At 51.8% G+C, this 26,711-nt stretch overlaps 2 protein-coding genes across 2 annotated transcripts in view; one reads left to right on the top strand and one right to left on the bottom strand.

Annotated features, from left to right (window-relative positions):
- On the bottom strand, window positions 1-10,328 carry ndufa2 (NADH:ubiquinone oxidoreductase subunit A2). The gene is made up of 3 exons (XM_085995996.1): window positions 10,199-10,328; window positions 1,921-2,027; window positions 1-217 (listed from the first exon to the last, which is right to left on the bottom strand). Exons 1-3 carry the CDS (start codon window positions 10,303-10,305, stop codon window positions 129-131), a joined length of 303 nt encoding a protein of 100 aa, XP_085852122.1. The 5' UTR covers window positions 10,306-10,328; the 3' UTR covers window positions 1-128.
- Window positions 10,329-10,709: 381 nt separating this feature from the next.
- ik (IK cytokine) overlaps window positions 10,710-26,711 on the top strand; it is a 55,911-nt gene continuing 39,909 nt past the window's right edge. The window contains exons 1-6 of the mRNA XM_085995995.1: window positions 10,710-10,863; window positions 16,301-16,367; window positions 19,808-19,900; window positions 21,879-21,938; window positions 24,293-24,460; window positions 26,154-26,268. Of these exons, the coding sequence (XP_085852121.1) occupies window positions 10,848-10,863; window positions 16,301-16,367; window positions 19,808-19,900; window positions 21,879-21,938; window positions 24,293-24,460; window positions 26,154-26,268 (519 nt within the window). The 5' untranslated portion in view covers window positions 10,710-10,847. The remainder of the gene's footprint in view (window positions 10,864-16,300; window positions 16,368-19,807; window positions 19,901-21,878; window positions 21,939-24,292; window positions 24,461-26,153; window positions 26,269-26,711) is intronic.

The following is a 26,711-nucleotide window of genomic DNA, read 5'->3' as shown; positions in this document are numbered from 1 at the left end:
TCCATTTTAAATTAGATTTATTTTACAGCTGCCTTTGGGATCCCAGGCGAGGAAGCGGAACAGTAACATTCCTGCACCACTTTTTTTTATTAAAACGTTTTTCCTTCACAGTTCGATTGCTCTGCAGTTCACGGCTTGCTAACCAGAGACTCCAGTGCCTTCGCAACCTGCTCCGAGTTCAGATTATCCAACGGTACACTTCTCTCTCTTCCAAACTCTGAAACAGGAGGGAAATAAAGAAAGCAAGCATCATAAAGCAGATCAATAATGCTTTGTCTCATTTACTGCAGAATTCAGTGTTCAGTCAAGCGTCATGCCTGGGGAAAATAACAATAACACTACAGATTTTGGCTTCGCTTGTTCCCGGAGAGTATTTTCCTTTGTGTCTAATGAACTTGTATTTCTATAGCGCCCTTCACAACCTCAAGATGCTCAAAGCGCTTTACAGCCAATGAAGTACTTTTATAAACAGTAACTACACTTCAAATGTAGGAAACACGACAGGAAATTTGCTCACAGCAAGCTCCCACAAACAGCAATGTGATAACGACCAGATCATCTGTTTTAGTGATGTTGGTTGAGGGATAAATATTGGCCCCAGGACACCGGGGAGAACTCCCCCTGCTCTTCTTCGAAATAGTGGCCGAGGGATCTTTAAGGAGATTCATTGAAGCTTACAGCACAGGAGGAGGCCATTCAGCCCACCGTGCCTGTGCCAGCTCTCCAATTAGACCCACTCCCCATCAGTCTGGGCTGGATTCAAACTCAGGTCCAGAAAGTGGACCTAGCCAGGGGTTCTCAACCAGGGGAGAAGATTTCAAGGGGTCCGCCGCCACCACGCGGCTTCTCCCGACACCATCAATCTAGCCCCCAGATCGGCTCCGCTCTTACCGACTGCTGATCGACGGTCAGCACCATACCAGCCATGTAATCCATCTGACCTCTCTCATGAGCCAGAAATTAATTTACAAAGTTCAACATTAAAACCAAACTGCCGACAATATTTTTAATACATTTTTCACCGTTTAGATCCAATAACAAAATGTTATTTTAATTACCATTCTCTCCCAATGCTCCTCTCTTCCCCCCCACCCGTGCTTCTGGATAGAGCGAGCCAACCATTTTATTCAAAAATATTGGGGCTAGGTTTTGATACAGAAAGGTATGCAGCGGAGGCCCCGGGCATCAGGGGCAGTGGGAACCCCCAGGTATATTGGAGGGGGGGCGCCTCCGGGCCCCGCAGGCAGCACAAAAGATTGACTATGTGTGCGCTTGTCGAAGATACCTCCATGTCTTGACAGAATTGTTGCTCAGCGCCAGGTTTCACGTTAAGTAAAACAAAAATAATTAATGTAGGAAGTCACACAACACCAGGTTACAGTCCAACAGCTTTATTTGAAATCACAAGCTTTCGGAGCGCTGCTCCTTCGTCAGGTGAAGTGAAGAGAAGCATACAGGCACAGCATATATAGTCAGAGAAAACTGCCAGATGATTACAGGTAATCTTAGAAAGATTACCTGTAATCATCTGGCAGTTTTCTCTAACTATATATGCTGTGCCTGTATGCTTCTCTTCACCTGATGAAGGAGCAGTGCTCCGAAAGCTTGTGATTTCAAATAAAGCTGTTGGACTGTAACCTGGTGTTGTGTGACTTCCTACATTTGTCCACCCCAGTCCAACACCGGCATCTCCACATCAAAAATAATTAATATATATATGTTTAATTGTGTAACTTTTTTTATACGGAAAAAAATACTTGTGTTGTGTTACAGGGGCTCTGTGGAATTTTTTATAACACAGGAGGGAGCCTCGGAAGCAAAAAAGGTTGACAAGCCCTGGTCTAAGCCACATCACTCCGCTCTCCCGGTTTAACGTGCTATTCGTACTGTGACCTGTCGCACATGCGGTTGGTTCCTTACCGTATCGAGCCCACACTTTAGACTGTATGCCAGCACATTCTCGGATTAGAATGGGAAAATCTGGATTTGCCTTCTTCAGCGCGACATAGTGCTGCTCGATGAAATCCCTGGTTGGACCAAAACACCGGCAGTAACTCCACAGTTTTACACAGTCATAGAATGATACAGCACAGGAGGCCATTCGGCCCATCACGTCTTTGAAAGAGCTCTCCAATTAGTCTCACTCCCCCCTGCTCTTTCCCCATAGCCCTGCAAATCATTCCCCTTCAAGTATTTGTCCAATTCCCTTTTGAAAGTTATTACCGAATCTGCTTCCACTACTGATTAAGGCAGTTCATTCCAACAACAACTTGTATTTATATAGCGCCTTTAATGTAGTAAACCGTCCCAAGGCGACTCACAGGAGTATTAAAAGACAAAAAAAAAGAATTCCAGATCATAACTCGCTGCATAATTTTTTTTTCCTCCTGTCGCCCCTGGTTCCTGTGTCAATTACGTTAAATCTTGTCCTCTGGCTACATAGAAACATAGAAGATAGGAGCAGGAGTAGGCCATTCGGCCCCTCAAGCCTGCTCCGCCATTCAATGCGATCATGGCTGATCATCCAAATTCAGTACCCGGTCCCTGCCTTCTCCCCATACCCCTTGATCCCTTTAGCCTTAAGAAATATATCCAACTCCTTCTTGAATATATTTAATGTATTGGCCTCTACTGCCTTCTGTGGTAGAGAATTCCACAGGTTCACCACCCTCTGGGTGAAGAAATGCCTCCTCATCTCTGTCCTAAATGGCTTACCCCTTATCTTTAGACTGTGACCCCTGGTTCTGGACTCCCCCGCCATCAGGAACATCCTTCCTGCATCTAGTCTGTCTAGTCCTGTTAGAATTTTATAAGTTTCAATGAGATCCCCTCATTCTTCTAAACTCCAGCGAGTACAAGCCCAATCGACCCAATCTCTCCTCATAAGTCATTCCTGCCATCTCAGGTATCAGCCTGGTGAATCTTCACTGCACTCCCTCCATGGCAAGAACATCCTTCCTCAGATAAGGTGACCAAAACTGCACACAATACTCAAGGTGTGGTCTCACCAAGGCCCTGTACAACTGCAGCAAGACATCCTTGTTCCTGTACTCAAACCCTCTCACTACGAAGGCCAACATACCATTTCCCTTCTTAACCGCCTGCTGCAACTGGACACAGTTTTTTCCTTATTTACTCTATCAAAAGCTTTATGTTGCAAATTCAATCAATGTTCATGGATAGATAGAACTGTGGGATAACATCAGCTTCTTTCAGAATTGCGCCTCCGAAAGTCTGCGATTTACCTCACCTATTTTATTCTAATTCTCAGGGTGTGGGCATCACAGGCAAGGCTGGCATTTACTGCCCATTCCTAGTTGCCCCGAGATGGTCTTCTTCTTGAAAGCTTTCGAGGCCACTTCAGAGAACAGTGAAGAATCAAACTCGTTGGTGGGGGACTGGAGTCACATATACGCCCAGACCGGGTCAGGTTTCCTTTCCAAAAGAGACATTAGTGAACCAGTTGGGTTTTTACGACAATCTGACAGCTTCATGGTCACTTTTACGGAGACCAGCTGTTTAGAAACTTGGAAGAATAGGAGCAGGAGTCGGCCATTCGGCCCGTCAAGCCTGCTCCGCCATTCAATGAGCATGGCAGATCCTCTATCTCAATACCATATTGCGTTGTGTTACTGGACTGGTAATCCAGAGGCCTGGCCTAATATTCCAGGGAATGTAATTGCAGTTTGAGAAAAAAAACTGGACGTTCTTGCCATGGAAGGAGTGCAGCGAAGATTCACCAGGCTGATACCTGGGATGGCAGGAATGGCGTATGAGGAGAGATTGTGTCGATTGGGCTTATACTCGCTGGAGTTTAGAAGATTGAGAGGGGATCTCATCGAAACCTATAAAATTCTGTCAGGCCTGGACAGACTAGATGCAGGAAGGATGTTTCTGATGGCCGGGGAGTCCAGAACCAGGGGTCATAGTCTAAGGATAAGGGGTAAGCCATTTAGGACTGAAATGAGGAGGAATTTCTTCACCCAGAGAGTGGTGAACCTGTGGAATTCTCTACCACAGAAGGCAGTTGAGGCCAATTCATTAAATATATTCAAGAAGGAGTTGGATATATTCCTTAAGGCTAAAGGGATCAAGGGATATGGGGAGAAGGCAGGGACAGGGTACTGAATTTGGATGATCAGCCATGATCTCATTGAATGGCGGAGCAGGCTCGAGGGGCCGAATGGCCGACTCCTGCTCCTATCTTCTATGTTTCTATTCCCGCTCTCTCCCCATACCCCTTGATGCCTCGTGTCTAGAAATCTATCTCCTTCTTAAATATATTTAGTGACTTGGCCTCCACAGCCTTCTGTGGTAGAGAATTCCACAGGTTCACCACCCTCTGAGTGAAGAAATTTCTCCTCATCTCAGTCCTAAATGTCCTACCCCATATCCTGAGACTGTGACCCCTCGTTCTAGACCCACCCCCCAGCCAGGGGAAACATCCTCCCTGCATCCAGTCTGTCTAGCCCTGTCAGAATTGTATACGTTTCAATGAGATCCCCTCTCATTCTGCTAAACTCTAGTGAATACAGGCCTAGTCGACCCAATCTCTCCTCATACGACAGTCCCGCCATCCCAGGAATTAGTCTGGTGATTATTTCCAGTTTTTTTCTCAAACTGCAATTACATTCCCTGGAATATTAGGCCAGGCCTCTGGATTACCAGTCCAGTAACATTACCACTGCACCACCGCACCCCAGAAACCTCGGTGATGCCCTGCACTGCAAACCATGGCCAATTATTTACTCCAACAAAAAGTGTTACTCAAAAATAGAACATTCCTTTAACTTATTTTTACAAGAGGGTTTAAATTACCAAAGAACTGCATTGTGCTGAAAAGTACGTCACAGTGTTGTCCTCTGTGACTCTATTATAAAGAATTTATACAGCACCTTTCATGAAGTCAGGACGTCCCAAAGCGCTTTACAGCCAATTAAGGCTTTTGAACTGTTGTAACCCGACAGCCAGTTTGCACACAGCAAGGTCCCACAGCAATGAGATACATGACCAGGTCAACTATTTCAGGTGATGGTTGGTGAATAAATATTGGCTAGGACACTGGCAGTACTCCCCTGCTCTTCTTCAAATGGTGCTATGGGATCGTTTTACGTTCACCTGAGGGGGCCAAACAGGGCCTCAGTTTAACGTCTCATCCGAAAGACGGCACGTCCACCAGCGCAGCACTCCCTCAGCACCGCACTGAAGCGTCAGTCCTGGATTATGTGCTCAAGTCTCTGGAGTGGGACTTGAACCCGCAACCTTCTGACTCAGAGGCAAGAGTGCTGACACTGAGCCGCGGCTGACACTGGGGAGTACTGCAAGGCTATCTTGCTGGGAGGGTAAGCTCTGCCCAATCTTGTTCACACTTTTCTTGTAGTAGGTTTAAACTTGCAAACAATTTATCCTTCCTGTAAATTGCAGAGCAGCTGACATCACACCACTGCAGTATTAACTGCAAAACCATCACAAGAAAATATCAGACCAAAAGTGCGTCGACAGAAACATTTTCTCAAATCGCTTTTAACTCTGAGCTCGCTAACCTACATTGGCTCCCGGTTAAACAACGCCTCAGTTTTAAAATTCTCATCCTTGTTTTCAAATCCCATCATGGCCTCGCCCCCCCCCCACCCCCCAGCTCTGTAATCTCCTCCAGCCCCACAACCCCCCGATATCGGTGTTCCTCCAAATCTAGCCTCTTGATCATTCCCGATTTCAATCGCTCCACCATTGGTGGAGATGAACTGATCTCTTTGCTGTTTGAGGGTCATTGCTGGTGTAGATTGGCTGCTGTGTTTGTCTGTGGAACAATTACTGCGCTTCAGAAATAATTCCTCGTGTGAAGCACTTGGAGAAATGTTGACCAATGTGACAAGGCTCTATCTAAATAATATATTGTCCAAAAATAGGTTATGTTATACAAGACAGCAGTTAACTTGCTTCCATTTCTTCTGCTCAGATCTGGGCATATATTTACACAGCACCACATTCTCAAGACATCCCAAAGTGCATCAAAAGGAACTGGTTACTTTTGAAGTGCAGTCACTGTAAAAGAATCGTACAGCACAGAAGGAGGCCATTCGGCCCACCGTGCCTGTGCCAGCTCTCTGACAGAGCTCTCCAATTAGTCCCACGCCCCCCTGCTCTGTCCCCACAGCCCTGTAAATGTTTCCTTTCTAAGTATATATCCAATTCCCTTTAGAAAGCTAAGATTGAATCTGCTTCCACCACCCTGTTCAGCAGTGCATTCCAGATCATACCAGATGTTATATAAGCAATTGCAGCAGTCAATTTACACACAGCAAGATCCCATAAACAGAATACAAGATGAATGACCAGTTAATCTTTTTGCTGCTGTTGTTTGAGGGATGAACATTGGTCAGGACACCGGGACAACTCCCCGCGCTTATTTGAAATAGTGCCACGGGATCTTTTACATCCACCGTAGCATCCCATCCAAAAGACAGCACCTCCGACAAAACAGCACTCCCTCAGTGCTGCACCATGGTTGCCAACAGCTGCTTTTCACACGGGCTGTTAGCTTTTACAGGCGCTGCAGAACTAGATAAACCTGAGATCGTTGCCAACAGCTCCAACACCCCGCTGCCACTTCACCCCAATCTCCCGACCCTAACTCCGCCCTCCCCCCCCGCCCGACACCCCCCCCCTGCCCCTCGCCCCAACTCTCCCCCGCCCCTCGTCCTGCCTCTCCCCGACTCTCCCCCCCCCGCCCCGACTCTCGCCCCGCCCCGACTCTCCCCCCCCGCCCCGCCCCGACTCTCCCCCCCGCCCCGACTCTCCCCCCCGCCCCGACTCTCCCCCACGCCCCCGCCCCGACTCTCCCCCCGCCCCTCGTCCCGACTCTCCCCCCGCCCCTCGCCCCGACTCTCCCCCCGCCCCTCGCCCCGACTCTCCCCCCTCGCCCCGACTCTCCCCCCCCGCCCCCGACTCTCACCCCCGACTCTCACCCCCCGCCCCGACTCTCCCCCCCCGCCCCGACTCTCCCCCCCCGCCCCGACTCTCCCTCTCGCCCCGACTCTCCCCTCCGCCTCGCCCCCCCGCCCCTCGCCCCGACTCTCTCCCCCCCCGCCCCTCGCCCCGACTCTCCCCCCCCGCCCCTCGCCCCGACTCTCCCCCCCGCCCCGACTCTCCCCCCCGCCCCGACTCTCTCCCCCCCGCCCCGACTCTCTCCCCCCGCCCCTCGCCCCGACTCTCTCCCCCCTCGCCCCGACTCTCCCCCCGCATCGCCCCGACTCTCCCCCCCCGCCCCTCGCCCCGACTCTCCCCCCCGCCCCTCGCCCCGACTCTCCCCCCCGCCCCGACTCTACCCCCCCCGCCTCTCCCTCCCACCCCTCTCCCCCGCCCCGACTCTCCCCCCCCGCACCGACTCCCCCCCGCCTCCGACTCCCCCTCGCCCGACTCGCCCCTCCCCCGCCGCCCCGACTCTCCCCCCTGCCCCGACTCTCCACTCCGCCCCGCCCCTCGCCCCGACTCTCCCCCCGCCCCTCTCCCCCCCCGCCCCTCGCCCCGACTCTCCCCCCGCCCCGCCTCTCCCCCCCCCCGCCCCGACTCTCGCCCCGACTCTCCCCCTCGCCCCGACTCTCTCCCCCCCTCGCCCCGACTCTCCGCCCCCCCTCGCCCCGACTCTCCGCCCCCCCTCGCCCCGACTCTCGCCCCGACTCTCTCCCCCCCCTCGCCCCGACTCTCTCCCCCCCCCTCGCCCCGACTCTCCGCCCCCCCCTCGCCCCGACTCTCGCCCCCCCCTCGCCCCGACTCTCTCCCCCCCCTCGCCCCGACTCTCCGCCCCCCCCCTCGCCCCGACTCTCCGCCCCCCCCCTCGCCCCGACTCTCTCCCCCCCCCACCCTCGCCCCGACTCTCTGCCCCCCCCCCCTCGCCCCGACTCTCTGCCCCCCCCCCCCCTCGCCGCGACTCTCCGCCCCCCCTCGCCCCGACTCTCTCCCCCCCCACCCTCCCCCCACCTCTCTCCCCCCCTCTCGCCCCGACTCTCCCCCCACCTCTCCCCCCCCTCTCGCCCCGACTCTCCCCCCACCTCTCCCCCGACTCTCTCCCCCCCTCGCCCCGACTCTCTCCCCCCCCTCTCACCCCCCTCTCGCCCGACTCTCCCCCCACCTCTCCCCCCGACTCTCCCCCCGACTCTCTCCCCCCCCTCGCCCCGACTCTCTCCCCCCCTCGCCCCGACTCTCTCCCCCCTCGCCCCGACTCTCTTCCCCCCCCTCGCCCCGACTCTCTCCCCCCCCCTCTCGCCCCCCCCCCCCTCTCGCCCCCCCCCCTCTCGCCCCGACTCTCTCCCCCCCCCCTCTCGCCCCGACTCTCCCCCCCCCCCCCTCGCCCCGACTCTCTCCCCCCCCCTCTCGCCCCGACTCTCTCCCCCCCCTCTCGCCCCGACTCTCTCCCCCCCCTCGCCCCGACTCTCTCCCCCCCCTCGCCCCGACTCTCGCCCCCCCTCGCCCCGACTCTCGCCCCCCCCTCTCGCCCCGACTCTCGCCCCCCCCCCTCTCGCCCCCCCCCCTCTCGCCCCGACTCTCTCACCCCCCTCTCGCCCCGACTCTCTCACCCCCCTCTCGCCCCGACTCTCGCCCCGCCCCTCTCACCCCGACTCTCTCCCCCCCCCTCTCGCCCCGACTCTCTCCCCCCCCCCTCTCGCCCCGACTCTCCCCCCCCCCTCTCGCCCCGACTCTCTCCCCCCCACTCTCCCCCCCCCTCTCGCCCCGACTCTCCCCCCCCCCCTCTCGCCCCGACTCTCTCCCCCCCCCCTCTCGCCCCGACTCTCTCCCCCCCCCCTCTCTCCCCCCCCCTCTCGCCCCCCCCCCCTCTCGCCCCCCCCCTCTCGCCCCGACTCTCTCCCCCCCCTCTCGCCCCGACTCTCTCCCCCCCCCCCCCTCTCGCCCCCCCCCCTCTCGCCCCGACTCTCTCCCCCCCCCCCTCTCGCCCCCCCCCCTCTCGCCCCCCCCCCCTCTCGCCCCGACTCTCTCCCCCCCCCCCCTCTCGCCCCGACTCTCTCCCCCCCCCCCCCTGACTCTCTCCCCCCCCCCCCTCTCGCCCCGACTCTCTCCCCCCCCCCCCTCTCGCCCCGACTCTCTCCCCGACTCTCGCCCCCCCCCTCTCGCCCCGACTCTCACCCCCCTCTCGCCCCGACTCTCTCGCCCCCCCCCCCTCTCGCCCCGACTCTCTCCCCCCCCCCCTCTCGCCCCGACTCTCCCCCCCCCCCCCTCTCGCCCCGACTCTCCCCCCCCCCCCCTCGCCCCGACTCTCCCCCCCCCCCCTCGCCCCGACTCTCTCCCCCCCCCCCTCGCCCGACTCTCTCCCCCCCCCCCCTCGCCCCGACTCTCTCCCCCCCCCCCCTCTCGCCCCGACTCTCTCCCCCCCCCCTCTCGCCCCGACTCTCCCCCCCCCTCTCGCCCCGACTCTCCCCCCCCCCTCTCGCCCCGACTCTCCCCCCCCCCCTCTCGCCCCGACTCTCTCCCCCCCCCCCCCTCGCCCCGACTCTCCCCCCCCCCCCCCTCGCCCCGACTCTCTCCCCCCCCCCCCCCTCGCCCCGACTCTCTCCCCCCCCCCCTCTCGCCCCGACTCTCTCCCCCCCCCCCTCTCGCCCCGACTCTCTCCCCCCCCCCCTCTCGCCCCGACTCTCTCCCCCCCCCCTCTCGCCCCGACTCTCTCCCCCCCCTCTCGCCCCGACTCTCTCGCCCCGACTCTCTCGCCCCGACTCTCTCCCCCCCCCCTCTCGCCCCGACTCTCTCCCCCCCCCCCTCTCGCCCCGACTCTCTCCCCCCCCCTCTCGCCCCGACTCTCTCCCCCCCCCTCTCGCCCCGACTCTCTCCCCCCCCCTCTCGCCCCGACTCTCTCCCCCCCCCCCTCTCGCCCCGACTCTCTCTCTCCCCCCCTCTCGCCCCGACTCTCTCTCCCCCCCCTCTCGCCCCGACTCTCTCTCCCCCCCCCTCTCGCCCCGACTCTCTCTCCCCCCCCTCTCGCCCCGACTCTCTTCCCCGCCCCGCCCTCCCGCTCCCCCTTGCCCTTCACCCCAGGACCTGAACCCTTCACCCCTAATCTTCACCCCCCACACTCAGTGTTTGACCTGTGTGTGGGAAGCCCTGAGCCCGCCCTTCACTGTGACTCCTGACCTTCCCAGTGCCCTCCCCGGCCGCGACCTTCCCCCCCGGGGGCCCCGCTGTCACCCACCTGGCCCCCTGGCTGGCCGCCGAGCTCTGACACAGGTGGATCCGCACCTCCCGCAGCTGCTGGCTCAGCTTGGAGCCCAGCCCTCTCACCACCGCCGCCGCCGCCATCTTAGCCCCGCTTTGTGATGTGGCCCCGCCTCCACCAATCCAACCCGGCCGGCCGGTTGATTGACAGCGGGCGCTGGCCACTCAGCGGCGAGGCGAGCCGCCCGCCACCCAATGGGCGGGGGTGTGAATCATTAATGATTGACGTGGCATCGGACCAATCGGCATGGAGAGCGGTGGCGGCGCACTCACCAATAGGAGCTGTTGAAGGGCGCGGGGGCGGAACGTCGATGATTGACATGGAGACTGACCAATTGGAATTGAAATCTTTGAAGGAGCCTGACCAATAGAAGCTGCTGATAGGCGGGAGGCGGGAACACACCGACCGTGATGATTGACATGAAGACGAACCAATTGAAATGGAGATATTTGACGGGGCTGCACCAATCAGATTGGAGAGGCGGGATCGGGCGGTACCGCGGGGTTTGGTGGGATAGGTGCTGAGCTGGGAGGAGTCGCCGAGTTTGTGTTTGTCTTGTTTTATTCGCAATAATAATACAAATCGCCTTTTGGTTGTCGTTGAGCGGATCGGGAAGGTGTCCAAGATGCCGGAGAGAGATAGTAAGTGGACGGCGCGCGCTCCGCTGCTTTCCGATGGTGTAGGCCCGAGGCCTGGGGCTCGGAGTTTGGAGAGCCGGCCCGTCTGGTTCTCTCAGCCGAGGCTCGGTGGGCAGCAACACTCTCTCGGAGTCAGGAGATTTGTGGGTTCACAGTCCCACTCTCAGAGTCTTGAGCACAAAAATCTAGGCTGACACTCCAGTGCAGTGCTGAGGGAGCGCCACACTGTCGGAGGTGCCGTCTTTCGGATGAGATGTTAAACTGAGGCTCCGCCTGCTGGCTCAGGTGGACATAAAAGATCCCACGGTCACTATTGGAAGAAGAGCAGGGGGAGTTCTCCCCGGTGTCCTGGGGCCAATATTCATCCCTCAATCAACATCACTAAAAATATGATAAATTGACCCTTAGTGTTAGGGGGATTAAATACGTGGGGTTACGGGGATCGGGTGGGATATGTGTCGGTGCAGGCTCGATGGGCCGAAATGGCCTCTATCTGCACTGTGGGGTTTCTGTGATTCTGTGATTATCCGGTCATTATCAAATTGGTGTTTGTGGGATCTTGCTGTGCGCAACTTGGCTGCCACGTTTCCTACATTACAACAGTGACCGCACTTCAAAAGTACCTCATTGGCCATAAAGTGCTTTGGGCCCTCCGGTGGTTGTGAAAGGCGCCGTAGAATTGCAGGTCCTTTTTGCACAGGAGGGGGGGGGAAAAGCGGAGGTATCTGTCATCCCCTTCTGCCCGAGGTAGCTGAGCCCGTTGCCATCTAGGATGGCGCTGGCTTTGTAAAAGGTGGCCTGCTCCAGCCAGACCGAGAACGTGGTGCCGGAGCCGTCCAGGACATAGAAACATAGAAGATAGGAGTAGGCCATTCGGCCCCTCGAGCCTGCTCCGCCATTCAATGCGATCGTGGCTGATCATCCAAATTCAGTACCCGGTCCCTGCTTTCTCCCCATACCCCTTGATCCCTTTAGCCTTAAGAAATATATCTAACTCCTTCTTGAATATATTTAATGAATTGGCCTCTACTGCCTTCTTTGGCAGAGAATTCCACAGGTTCACCACTCTCTGGGTGAAGAAATTCCGCCTCATCTCAGTCCTAAATGGCTTACCCCCTTATCCTTAGACTGTGACCCCTGGTTCTGGACTCCCCGGCCATCGGGAACATCCTTCCTGCATCTAGTCTGTCTCGTCCTGTTAGAATTTTAAAAGTTTCAATGAGATCCCCTCTCATTCTTCTAAACTCCAGCGAATATAAACCCAATTGACCCAATCTCTCCTCATACGTCATTCCTGCCATCCCAGGTATCAGTCTGGTGAATCTTTGCTGCACTCCCTCCATGGCAAGAACATACTTCCTCAGATAAGGCGACCAAAACTGCACAGAATACTCAAGGTGTGGTCTCACCAAGGCCCTGTACAGCTGCAGCAAGACATCCTTGTTCCTGTACTCAAACCCTCTCGCTACGAAGGCCAACATACCATTTGCCTTCTTAACCGCCTGCTGCACCTGCATGCTTACCTTCAGCGACTGGTGCACAAGGACACCCAGGTCTCGTTGCACTTCCCCTTTTCCCAATCTATTGCCGTTCAGATAATAATCTGTCGTCTTGTTTTTGCCACCGAAGTGGATAACCTCGCATTTATCCACATTATAATGCATCTGCCCAATCACCCAACCTGTCCAAATCGTACTGGAGTTTCTCTGCATCCTCCTCACAGCACACACGCTCACCCAGCTTTGTGTCGTCTGCAAACTTGGAGGTATTACATCTCGTTCCTTCATCTAGATCATTAATATATATTGTGAATAGCTGGACAAACCCGCCCCCCCCCCCCCCCCCCCCCCCCCCCGGCCACTTCAGTTGGATCTTGACTCTGTATTCCAACTGAGGGAACATAGGAACAGGAGGAGGCCATTCAGCCCCTGGAGCCTGTTCCGCCATTCGATGAGATCATGGCTGATCTGTGACCCAACTCCATATACCCGCCTTTGCCCCGTATCCCTTAATACCTTTGGTTAACAAAAAGCTATCAATCTCCGATTTAAAATTAACAATTGATCAAGCATCAGTTGCCGTTTGCGGAAGAGAGTTCCAAACTTCTCCCACCCTTTGTGTGTAGAAGTGTTTCCTAATTTCACTCCTGAAAGCTCTGGCTCTAATTTTTAGACTGTGCCCCCTAGTCCTAGAATCCCCAACCAGCGGAAATAGTTTCTCTCTATCTACCCTATCTGTTCTCCTTAATATCCTGAAAACTTCGATCAGATCACCCCTTAACCTTCTAAATTCTAGGGAATACAACCCTAGATTGTGTAATCTCTCCTCGTAACTTAACCCCTGGAGTCCGGGTATCATTCTGGTAAACCTACGCTGCACTCCCTCCAAGGCCAATATATCCTTCCTACAGTGTGGTGCCCAGAACTGCTCCCAGTGCTCCAGGTGTGGTCTAACCAGGGCTTTGTGTAGCTGCAGCATAACTTCTACCCCCTTGTATTCTAGTCCTCTAGATATAAAGACCAGCATTCCATTAGACTTTTTGATTATTTTCTGTACCTGAGGGAGTGCTGCACTGTCGGAGGTGCCGTCTTTTGGATGAGACGTTCAACTCGAGGCCCCGTCTGCTCTCTCAGGTGGACGTAAAAGATCCCATGGCACTATTTCAAAGAAGAGCAGGGGGAGTTCTCCCCGGTGTCCTGGCCAATATTTATCCCTCAGTTGACATCACTAAAACCGATTATCTGGCCATTATCGCATTGCTGTTTGTGGGAGCTTGCCGTGTGCAAATTGTCTGTCCTCCAAGGCCGTTCACGCTTTAGTTCAATGCCTCGTCTGAAAGACAGCACCTCCGACAGTGCAGCACTCCCTCAGTACTGCAATCGAGTGAAAATCCTTTTATACTGCACAGTGGCATCATCGGGGAAAAAAAAGAACTTGCATTTCTATAGCGCCTTTCACAACCTCGGGACGTCCCAAAGCGCTTTCATAGAATGCTTACAGCCCAGAAGGAGGCCATTCGGCCCGTCGAGCCCATGCCAGTGAAGTACATTTTGAAGTGTAGTCACTGTTGTGATGCAGGAAACGCGGCAGCCAATTTGGAGAATGCCCCAGCTCCTCTTCAAAATAGTGCCGCGGGATCTTTTACATCCACCTGAGAGGGCAGACGGGGCCTCGGTTTAACGTCTCAGACGAACGACGGCACCTCTGACAGTGCAGCACTCCCTCAGTATTGCACTGGGAGCGTCGACCTAGATTTTTGTGCTCGTGTGCCTGGAGTGGGACTTGCACCCACAACTCTGACTTGGAGGCGAGAGTGCTACCAACTGATCCACGGCTGGCACTAAAGAAACGTTAAACCAAGGCTCTGTATGGCCTCTCGGGTTCCAAAACAGTGAAAGAGATGGACTGCATCTCCACCCTCGATTTCAAAATTCTCATCCTTGTTTTCAAATCCCTCCATGGCTTCGCCCCCTCCCTATCTCTGTAATCTCCTCCAGCCCCACAACCCCCCGAGATATCTGCGCTCCTCTAATTCTGCCCTCTTGAGCATCCCTGATTATAATCACTCAACCTTTGGTGGCCGTGCCTTCTGTTGCCTGGGCCCTAAGCTCTGGAATTCCCTCCCTAAACCTCTCGACGTCGCTACCTCTTCCTCCTCCTTTAAGACGTTCCTTAAAACCTACCTCTTTGACCAAGCTTTTGGTCACCTGCCCTAATTTATCCTTATGTAGATCAGTGTCAAATTTTTTGTCTTAAAATACTCCTGTGCAGCGCCTTGGGACGTTTTGCTATGTTAACGGCGCTATATAAATACAAGTTGTTGTTGTTGAGTGTTTAAAATTATGAAAGGATGGGACAGTGTAAATCGCAGCAGACTGTTTTTGATGGTTGAGGGGTCAAGAACAAGAGATTGTAGATATAAGATTAAGTGCAAGATATTTTAGAAAAAGGTGCAGGATAAACCTCTTTGCACAGAGAGTTGTGAAGTTATGAAATTCATTTCCAGGTTTAATGTTTGAGGCAAAAATTTAAGACGGAGAAGAAAGACTTGCATTTCTATACTGACTTTCACAACCCCCGGTCATCTTAAAGCTTTACAGCCAATGAAGTACTTTTTGAAGTGCAGTCACTGTTGTAATGTAGGAATCACGGCAGCCAATTTGCGCACAGCAAGATCCCACAAACAACAATGTGATAATGACCAGATCATCTGTTTTAGTGATGTTGGTTGAGGGATAAATATTGGCCCCAGGACACCGGGGAGAACTCCCCCTGCTCTTCTTCGAAATAGTGCCTTGGGATCTTTTCCACCTGAGAGAGCAGACGGGACCTCAATTTAATTTCTCCTATGAAACACGTAAATGCGATAGGACTCTGAACAGCAAGAAATACCGCACATAAGGAGGCCAGTTGGCCCATCGTGCCTGTGCCGGCTCTTTGAAAGAGCTCTCCAATTCGTCCCACTCCCCTGTCCTTTCTCCAGAGCCCTGCAAATCTTTCCTTTTCGAGTATTTATCCAATTCCCTTTTGAAAGTTATTATTGAATCTGCTTCCACCGCCCTTTCAGGCAGTGCGTTCCAGATCTTAACTCGCTGTGTAAAAAAAAAATTATTCTCCTCTTCCCCCAGGTTCTTTTGCCAGTTACCTTAAATCTGTGTCCTCTGGTTACCGACCTGTGTGTCAGTGGAAACAGCTTCTCCTTATTTACTCGATCAAAACCCCTAACAAAAGAAGAGATTTTATTTTACTACTGTGCTGCCGAAGAAGCCGTCGTCATTGGAAATACCCGTTGGAAATACCTACTCGGATCCCAGTTGACCCAGAAACATACAAGATTCTGAGGGGGATTGACAGGGTAGATGCTGAGAGGTTGTTTCCCCCTGGCTGGAGAGTCTAGAACCAGGGGTCACAGTCTCAGGATAAGGGGGTCGGCCTTTTAAGACTGAGATGAGGAGGAATTTCTTCACTCAGAGGGTTGTGAATCTTTGGAATTCTCTGCCCCAGAGGGCTGTGAATGCTGAATCGTTGAGTATATTCACGGCTGAGATCGATAGATTTTTCGACTCTGGAATCAAGGGATAGGGAGATCGGACGGGAAAGTGGAGTTGAGGTTAAAGATCAGCCTTGATCTCACTGAATGGCGGAGCAGGCTCGAGGGGCCGAATGGCCGACTCCTGCTCCTAATTCTTATGTTCCGATCTGAGGCCAGATTCTCGAGGTGAAACGTCATTGTTTAACGATTTGTGCCTCCCAATGCCCCCTCAGCATGTTGGTATTTGAAAGAATGTTTTTAACACTCTCAGTTCATGTGGAAGGTCAACCCTGATCACCAGGACACTTTCACTTCTCCTCCAATTAGGGTTTAGATTTAGTTTCGCTGTCAGCAGAAGCAGGGTGGATTTTTTTTTTTTAAACAGCTTTACCCGATTTCTTTCTGCAGGTGAACCGTTTTCGAATCCTCTGGCACCAGATTCACACGAGGTGGAAGATGCTCGGTCGCTGAATCAGTGAGTATTAACCACAGCTGGGGAATGGGGGTCTCGATGCTTTAATAGATTCTTACAGCACAGATGGGGGCCTGATGGCCCATCGTGCCTGTGCTGGGTCTTTGTAAGAACTGTACAATTAGTCTCACTCCCCCCTGCTCTTTCCACATGGCCCTGCAAATGTTTCCTTTTCAAGCTTGTATCCCATTCCATTTTGAAAGTTACTGCAGGAAACTCTTTTTATCCGGGACCGGCGTGGTGCCGGTTTATCAAAAAGTCCGGATTACAGAGAGTTATAGTAAAAGGTACGAGAGCTCCGTACACAGCAACAAATCCAGGCTTCCCTGTTGCTTAGCAACAGGTGCAGGAACCCCGGCCACAGACCAAGCATCCCTGTTGCTTAGCAACAAGTGCAGGAACCCCGGTTACACAGCCACAGATCCAGGAACGGCCACTAATATGAAGTAAAACTTACCTGAACCTACTCCTGAATTTTGCCGGTTAACCGAGATTTCCGGTTATTTAGGTGCCGGTAAATCGAGAGTTTCCTGTATTGACTCTGTTTCCTCCACCCCATCAGGCAGTGCATTCCAAGATCTTAACACGTGCCTAACGTCAATAAAAAGTTTCTCCTCATCTCCCCTCTGGTATCTTAAATCTGTGTCCTCTGGTCACCGACCCTCCTGCCAATGGGAGCAGGTTCTCCTTTGCAATTGCAGTGTGAGGCGTCCGTTACTGCACGTCACTCTGTTCATTTATAGTCTGAACTAGAGGGCATTGATTTGAAATGAACTAACCTGAAGCCAAGACGAGAGATTAGAAGGAATATTGGTGGGTCTGGTGGTGTAGTGGTTATATTAACTGCACTGGTAATCCAATGACACAATCAAATTACCGCGGATGCTCGAAATCTGAAATAGAAACAGAAAATTCAGCAGGCCCGGCAGCATCTGTGTCGAGCGGAGCAGAGTTCATGTTTCAGGTCGGTGACCTTTCGTCGGAACTGGAAAAAGTTAAAGATGTAACAAGTTTGAAGCAAGTGCGGAGGCTGGCAATGGGGGGAGGGGAAGAGAGGAACGAACAAAAGAGAAGGCCTGGGATAGGGTGGAAGGCAGGAGAGATTGAATGACAAAAGTGATGATGGCAAAAGTGGGTGGTAGTGAGACAAATAAAGAAACAAAAGATGGAATGTTGGCTTTCATTGCTAGGGGGATAGAATATAAAAATAGGGAGGTATTGCTTCAGTTGTACAAGGTATTGGTGAGACCGCACCTGGAATACTGCATACAGTTTTGGTGTCCATACTTAAGAAAGGACATCCTTGCTCTCGAGTCAGTACAAAGAAGATTCACTCGGTTAATCCCGGGAATGAGGGGATGGACATATGAGGAGAGGTTGAGTAGATTGGGACTCTACTCATTGGAGTTCAGAAGAATGAGAGGCGATCTTATTGAAACATATAAGATTGTGAAGGGGTTGGATCGGGTGGATGCGGGGAGGATGTTCCCGATGATGGGTGAAACTAGAACTAGGGGGCATAGTCTTAGAATAAGGGGCTGCTCTTTCAAAACTGAGATGAGGAGGAACTACTTCACTCAGAGGGTGGTAGGTCCATGGAATATGCTGCCCCAAAAAGCTGTAGAAGCTACATCATTACATAAATTTGAAACAGAAATAGACAGTTTCCTAGAAGTAAAGGGAATTAAGGGTTACGGGGAGCGGGCAGGAATTTGGACATGAGTCTAGGTTCGGATCGGTCATGGCCCTGTGGGTAGCGGAGCGGGCCCAGGGGCCGTGTAGCCTGATCCTGCTCCTATTTCGTGTGTCTAATTCTGTTAGATTCGGGAGATGGTTCTGTGATAGTAGATTGGCGGTTAGGATCAGATCAGCCATGATCTTATTGAATGGCGGAGCAGGCTCGAGGGGCCGATTGGCCTACTCCTGCTCCTATTTCTTATGTTCTTATGAAATCCAATGGCCTGGATTAATAATCCCGAGAAAGTGAGTTCAAACCCTGCCAGGGCAGTTTGAGAATTTGAATTCAGTTTTGAAGTGACCATGAAGCTGTTGGCTTGTCGTAAAACCCCAACTGGTTCACTCATGTCCTTTAGGGAAGGAAACCTGCCGTCCTTGCCCAGTCTGGTTTATATGTGACTCCAGTCCCACACCAATATGGTTGACTCTCAGCTGTTCCCTGAAGTGGCCAAGAAAGCTACTCAGTTGTATCAAATTGCTACAAAGGACTGCAGCGTGTTCCATCTACAAGATGCACTGCAGCAACTCGCCAAGGCTTCTTCGGCAGCACCTCCCAAACCCGCGACTTCCACCGTCTAGAAGGATGAGGGCAGCAGGCGCCTGGGAACACCACCACCTTCAAGTCACACACATCATCCCAACTTGGAAATATATCGCTGTTCCTTCATCGTCGCTGGGTCAAAATCTTGGAACTCTCTCCCTAACAACACTGTGGGTGTACCTTCACCACACGGACTACAGCGGTTCAAGGCGGCGGCTCACCACCACCTTCTCAAGGGCAACTAGGGATGGGCAATAAATGCTGGCCTTGCCAGCGACGCCCACATCCCATGAACGAAGAAAAAAAAAATAGAAGGCAGCCCACTACCAACTTTTCCACATCGGGGGAATTAAAAAAAAAAAAAATTTTATTTCCCCAATGGATAGTAAGTACATGACTCCCTAAAGTCAACCTTATTGAGGTCCCAGAATTGCTGAGCCTGGGATGCGAATGGGCAGCATCTGTAACACACATAGGGGAAGAACATTCAACGTTATGATGCTCCCCCTACCCGGCAGTGAGACGGGAGGCTGTTCACCTGACCGCACATGTTCTGGGAGGGGAGGTTTTTCCCTTAAAAGGCCGAGAGTTTAAGTATACTTAATAATGAAGGGTTTTGATAGCGTGAATAGTAAAATGCTAAGTCCTCTGGTTCGGGACTCATCGACAACGGGCCATCACTCTTTTAGTGGTAGTTTTTTATTTGAAGATAGAGGTTAGGAGAAATTTCTTTACGCTGGATTCGTTGGGGCATGCTTTGCCACAGGGAGTGGTTGAGGCAGGGACCATTGTATCCTTTAAGAGAAATTGATAAGTATTTAAAGCAGGGGAAGATGCAGCAGAGATATGGGAAGAGAGCGGCACAGTGGGGTTAGTTTTAGCTTGCTCCAGCAAAGAGCTAGCACAAATACAATGGGCAGTGGATTTCTGTGTTTTTATGGCCTAGGTACCTAAAGACTGTCTCTGTAGGTGATGGGGTAGTTCACTTGTTTGGGGATTTACAGATCGAGAGCTTTGCCCTCCATTTTTCAATTGTCGAGCGTGTAATCTGATAGATATGTAGGTGTGTATACAGTGGTATGGTTGGTGATGTATCTACAGGATGTCACCCGCGTGGAGGAATGTTGTCGCACTGTTATTTAAATTGTAATATTACTTTCCATAGATCCAAGCTGACCAATGAAGACTTCCGAAAGTTGTTGATGACCCCAAGGTCAACACCATCATCAGCTCCACCTTCAAAAACCCGCCAACATGAGTGAGTATAATAGGATGGTCAAGGGTTTGAAGAAGTTTGCATTTGGGTTTGACTTTGGGACTAAAAGGAACAGTTGTTCGTTTACAGTTAACTTCCAGCTTTACGCACCCTCCTTTATAGAATCATAGAATAGTCCAGCACAGAAGGAGGCCGTTCATTCCATCGAGTCTGCGCCGGCTCTTTCGAAGAGCAATCCATTCAGTCCCACTCCCCCGATCTTTCCCCATATCCCTGCAGTTTGTTCTCCTTCAAATATTTATCCAATTACCTTTTGAAGGCTACTATTGAATCTGTATCCACCGCCCTATCGGGCAGTGCATTCCAAATCCTAAACATTCGCTGTGTAAAAAAGATTTTCCTCATGTCACCGCTGGTTCTTTTGCCAATCACCTTAAATCTGGGCCCTCCTGGTTATCGACCCTTCCGCCAATGGAAACAGTTTCTCTTTATTTACTCCTGTCTAAACCCTTCATGATTTTAAACACCTCGATCAAATCTCCTCTTAGCCTTCTCTGCTCCAAGGAGAATAACCCCAGCTTCTCCAGCCTCTCCACGTAACTGTATTCCCTCATCCCTGGAACCTTTAGTTGTCATAATTGTTTAAAACCGACACAAAGCTTGGGGTTAAGCTTTTTCATTTTTTTGCCCTGCAAATATTGGTCCTGTAGGTTTTTTCCCTCTTGTGAGGAAGTGTCAGACCTCCAAGGGGTGGGTGGAGGGACCAGATAGATGGGTGGGTGACTTAGTGGCTGGAGGCTGAAGCAGCCAATATGACCACTAGAGTTGGGTTCGCCTGAGGCCTGGGCTGATGGTCTCCACAGAAGGAGACGATAGTCACTCGCATCTCCTCAAGGTAAAGCTTCCCAATCTGTGACTGGGTGTTCCTGAGGGAATACCAGTCGTGAGGGATTGCCAACCTGTTGTGGGGAGGGAGGGAGGGAGAGAAAAGAAAAGGGGCAACGGTACAGGCCACTTCTGTCCCCCTCCCCCCGCCCCCCCCCCACCGGCTGCCCCAGGTGTGGAACCCTTCAGCTTCTCAGTCCCAGTATCCCTAGAGAGCATCTGGGCAGTCTGACTGAGGTAGGTGGATCTTGCCTATACCAATGTTGCTTACAGTGTTCTGGGAAAGGGGCCCAAGACTTGAGGAAGACGATGTAGGAATTTTCTTTCTGCTTGGGTGTTTAAACATAATTTGAGAATCCCATCCAATTCGGTGGGTAATCCCACCCAGATATTAATATAAAACTTAGTGTCTAATATTAAATAAGCAGGGCAAACTCTGCGAGGATCCATGCAAAGTTCCCTCTTATTCTTCTTTTCCTGCAGGCCCCTTTAAATTTACTGCGCGGTATCTTCTCCAGCGTCAACAGCTGGTGAGCGGCTGCGCGCCCACATAGCTTAGGGGGCACTTTGATCCCAGGGTATAATCACAGGCAACCCTAGAGAGCAGTGCAGTGGACTCCCATTAAATTGTGACCTCAGTTCTCGTCACCACCTCTCTTTTTAAGAGTAGCCGCCTAGGGAGGCTCAATCACTGGCAGCTCCAGAAGGTGTGTTCAAGACTCCGAGCATGTCCACAGCGTGTACTAGATGGCGAGAAAGTAGTGCAGCCACTTAAGATTACAGTAACTAAAGGCATTGAGGAGAAACTTCTTTACCCAGAGGTTGGTTAGATTTTGGAACTCTCGAGGAGTAGTTGAGGCGACTAGCATAGATGCATTTAAGGGGAAGCTAGTTAAGTACATGAGGGTGAAAGGAATAGAAGATGAGATGAAGTAGGGTGGGAAGTGGAGCATAAACACCAGCACAGACCAGTTGGGATGAATGGCCTGTTTCTATGCTGTACATTCTATGTAATATGTAATGTATTGCAGGTTCTTAAGCTGACCATTTCCCATTGAGGTTGAATGGTTCTCTGATGGGTAAGGTGGGCATGTTGTACGTTTGTAATCTAATGTTTGGTACTGTCTTGCCGCAGGATGCCAAGGGAATACAACGAGGAGGATGATCCAGCTGCTCGCAGGAGGAAAAAGAAAAGGTATGCTCAACGGGATTGGCTTGAAATAGCAAAATGGTCGTCCTCTATCCGTGGTCGAGAGGTACCTGTAGAGTGGAGAAAGTCATTTGCAAAGATTTGCATTAGACACATTATGCTGATCAAGTGATCTCTTTTTCTTTCCCCCCCCCCCCCCCCGCCTAATTGAGCAACGTAGGTGAAGGGTCAAAGGCCAGGGTGCGGGACACCACCGAGGTTGCGAAGAGTAGGAGGGATGAGAATATAAATTGGGAAGCACTGGTTAGAAATTGGCAAGCTTGGGTTTTAGAAGTAAATGTTCGAAGGAATTGAGGGAGGCAAGAAGTTCTGAGGTGCTTGCACTAGAGGGGGTACAGAGGAGATTTACGAGGACGTTGCCAGGACTGGAGAATTTTAGCTATGAGGAAAGATTGGAGAGGCTGGAGTTGTTTTCTTTGGAACAGAGGAGGCTGAGGGGAGATTTAATTGCAGTGTATAAAATTATGAGGGGCCTCGATAGAGTGGATAGGAAGGACCTCTTTCCCCGTAGCAGTAAGGTCAATAACCAGGGGGCATGGGTTTAAAGTAATTGGTCGAAGGATTAGAGGGGAGTTGAGAATTTTTGTCACCCAGAGGGTGGTGGAGGGTTCTGGAACTCACTGCCTGAAAGGGTGGTAGAGGCAGAAACCCTCATCACATTTAAAAAGTACTTGAAGTGCCGTAACCTACAGGGCTACGGACCAAGAGTTGGAAAGTGGGATTAGGCTGGAGAGCTCTCTTTCGGCCGGCACGGACACGATGGGCCGAATGGCCTCCTTCTGTGCTGTAAACTTCTATGATTTCTATGAATCGGGAGACTGGGCAATAAATTTTGATTTCAATATAATGAGGTTACATAAAGAGGAGGCAAGAGAGCGTGTGGGATGGTGTTTTTGGAGATTGGGAGAAAGAGGAGAGGGAAGTGCAGAGAAGCCAGGATCATAGTAGTATCAGAGACTGGAGAGGTTAACGATGGACAGAGTGAAGTTTTAGGTGACAGGCGAGAGCAGGGTCGTCTCTCAGAAAGGCATTGTCTTCTGTTCTGTACCAATGTACGAGAGCGGTGTCGGAAGAAAGTTTCACTGTTTGATTTGCACAAAATCCTGACTGTGGCTTCTGTAGTCAGCACCCACCACAGAATGAAACTTGTATTAAAGGAAACTGCATTGAAGAGAAGGATTACAAGCCTTGATTGGTAATTAAACATCCTAGCCATGACATTATATAACTCTATAAAGTTGAGCTTTGCTCCATATCTTCTACATAAAAATAGAAATCTATTTTTGTTGGCTTTGTGAGCAAAGTGGGGCGTTCACGTTGGAGAAGGAGCAACTTTCCATTTCAGGTACCCAATGGCTGCACCAAGCACTCCTGGGTCAGGTATAGTGCAATTAGATCATCGAATCATACAGCACAGAAGGAGGCCGTTTGCCCCGTCCTGTCTGTGCCTTCTCTTTGAAAGAGCTTTCCGATTAGTCCCACTCCCCCTGTATTTTCCCCCTGCAATTTTTTACCCTTTCAAATATTTATCCAATTCCCTTTTGAAAGCTGCTATTGAATCTGCTTCCACCGCCCTTTCAGGCAGTGAATTCCAGATCAAAATTTAGTCGGCATCAGCTTTAGATGCAGACTAAAGCTTCCTATACTGTGCCCCCTGCGATGTTCTAACAGGACTGGACAGACTAGATGCAGGAAGGATGTTCCCGATGGTCGGGGAGTCCAGAACCAGGGGTCACAGTCTAAGGATAAGGGGTAAGCCATTTAGGACTGAGATGAGGAGGAATTTCTTCACCCAGAGAGTGGTGAACCTGTGGAATTCTCTACCACAGAAGGCAGTTGAGGCCAATTCATTAAATATATTCAAGAAGGAGTTAGATATATTTCTTAAGGCTAAAGGGATCAAGGGATATGGGGAGAAGGCAGGGACAGGGTACTGAGTTTGGATGATCAGCCATGATCTCATTAAATGGTGGAACAGGCTCGAGGGGCCGAATGGCCTACTCCTGCTCCTATCTTCTATGTTTCTCTGCGCCTCAGCTGCAATTTTCTACTGCACCACTCTATGCTTCCAGTTTTTCATTTCCCACACTCGGCATCTTATTGGCCCTTTGAGTGAAATTTAAGGGTAGGTTTATGCTGTGGCTCCTTGTCCACTAGAAACTAGATGGAGGCTGTCTGAACACGCTCTGTTTAGGACCCTTTTAGCTAGCAGACGGAGGAAGGCTACTTTCAACCCCCCGTGTACTGAGCCGGGTCTGAACCCGGGTCCGAGAGACGGAAATCTCGGGGTGTGTGCGTGCTGTCGTCCCACTGAACTTCTCCTTGATTAACATTTTCAGTTATTACGCGAAGCTGCGACAGCAGGAGTTGGAGCGAGAGCGCGAGCTGGCGGAGAAGTACCGCGACCGGGCGAGGGAGCGACGAGACGGCGTGAACAAAGATTACGAGGAAACCGAGCTCATCAGCACGACGGCAAACTACAGAGCGGTCGGGCCGACTGCTGAGGCGTAAGTGTGGAAGCGAGATAGGATCCATTAAGCCTTCTGAGGCACTGGCCCAGTCCCCACCACTTATAATGTCTGACGTACGAAAATTACTAGGCACTTGGTCTAAGCGTTAAAGCTTTAATCAACTGTTTTACAACATGGAGGTCTAGTTGTGCCCTTCACTAGTTCCTGTTAAGAATGTCCTGCGCAAGCTGGGCCCGTGCCCGAGTATTTATACTCTCCCTGGACAGCGCCACCCGTAGGCCGCTCAGTATTATTTCATAAGTCAGTCTTTCATGAATGACTGATTCATGTCATTGTCCACGTTTAAAACAGGCCGTCACTTTATATCAGTCAGAAAGCGACAACCGTTACCCATTTGCATTAGCATCGATTTCAAAGTTGATGGTTGTAGTGTCTTAAGTGCTCTCTTTGCATTTCGGGCTGAAACAGCTGTGCTTACGCACTAGTTTGCACCGAATACAAGAGCAATCATAAGTAAATAGCAACTCGTTAATGTTCTGTTACCTCTAGTGTACTCAAGCCCTTCTAATTCCCATCTTAAGTGGTGTGGGGCTACAGTTTGTACTAAGCACTGACTGTAGTTTAAATAAAGCTGCAGGTCAGTGGAGCTGGAAACAAGTGGGCAAACGGTCACTAGACAGAAGGAACATTCCTGTGCTATAGTAGAGTATTGCAACAGCGCTACCATAATATACCGGCCATCGCGTACAGCGGGCAAATCGCGTTCACACAATCCTGCTATAAGTGGTGGGGGCTGTATTCCCTAATATCAGCGAGTTGAATAAATACAACTAAAAAGTAGCACAGAAAATGCTGGGCATTGGAAATAAAGACACAAACTGCTGGAAATGCAACACCTGGCACGAGAAAGAGACGTGCTTCCCGTCGAGTTGAGACCGTTGGTCAGCACTCGAACTTTCTTTCAGTTATCACCTGTAGCTCAGTGGGTAGCACCCTCGCCTTCGAGTCAGAAGGTTGTGGGTTCAAATCCCACTCCAGGGACTTGAGCTCAAAAATCTAGGCTGACACTCCAGTGCAGTACTGAGGGAGTGCAGCACTGTCGGATGTGCCGTCTTTCGGATGAGACGTTAAACTGAGGCCCAGTCTGCTCTCTCAGGTGGACGTAAGAGATACTTAATTGGCTGTAAAGCACTTTGCGACGTCCAGTGGTTGTGAAAGGCGATATATAAATGCAAGTCTTTTTTTCTGATGCAGTTTTTTAGCCAGAAACATTACTTGGATTGTTTAATTTCTCTCTGTCTCTCTCTCGCTCTCCGGACCTGGCTGTGCATTTCCTGATTAAAATGAACATGCAGAGAGCGTGCTGCAGGCTCAGAAAATCTGCATCTCATGTCGGTGGCATAGCTTCCTGGGTGTGGGGGTCAGGACATTATAAAATTGCCCTCCTGGTGTTTGCTCTGGGGTCGTTCTGGGACATTTCCTGTAAAGAGCACCAAGCAGGGAGGGAAAGCCAACTTCGAAGGTCACTGTGGCTGCTGTAAAAATCGACATTTTAAAAAGAAAAGTCACAAATTTCGAGTGAGGCACTTATTTTCTTGATTTGAAAGGCGAAGCACTTTGAGCAAACATAATGCCCTGAATTTCTTGTAAGTTATGTTCTGAAAGATGCCGGGAGTTTCCACCGTTACCTGCAGCTCAATCTTTGTTTTTTTGTTTCGTTCCGACGCAGGGACAAGTCTGCAGCGGAGAAACGGCGTCAGCTGATCCAGGAGTCCAAGTTCTTGGGTGGTGACATGGAGCACACTCACTTGGTGAAAGGGTTGGACTTCGCCCTGCTGCAAAAGGTCAGCACTTGTCCATTTGAAGAGGGGGACAGCTGGCTAAAGTCCAGGAGGAGGAATCGCGTCAAAAGTTACCCACGTGCAGCTGACGTACGAGGCGCAGTTCTCCTGCCATCGGCTCCCTGGGGAATATAAACGGCCTGAATCACTTTGATCCTTAAATGTCAGCCGTGGCTCGGTAGTTAGCATTCCTGCATCTTCAGTCGGAAGGTTGTGGGTTCAAGTCCCACTCCAGAGACTTGAGCTCATAATCTAGGCTGACACCCCCAGAGCAGTCGTGAGGGAGTGCTGCACTGTCGGAGGTGCCGTGTTTTCGATGAGACGTTAAAACTGTGGCCCCTCTCAGGTGGACGTAAAAGATCCCATGCCACTATTTGGAAAAACAGCAGGGGCGTTCTCCCTGGTGTCCTGGGGCCAATACCTGAAAAAACAGATTATCTAGTCAT

The sequence above is a fragment of the Somniosus microcephalus genome, chromosome 8 (genome assembly GCF_052327205.1).
Source record: "Somniosus microcephalus isolate GS21.2 chromosome 8, FLI_Smic_1.0, whole genome shotgun sequence".
In the NCBI taxonomy this organism is placed as follows: Eukaryota; Metazoa; Chordata; class Chondrichthyes; order Squaliformes; family Somniosidae; genus Somniosus; species Somniosus microcephalus.
The sequence above is the reverse complement of the archived record's forward strand: the minus strand, read 5'-3'. Positions and strand labels throughout refer to the sequence as shown.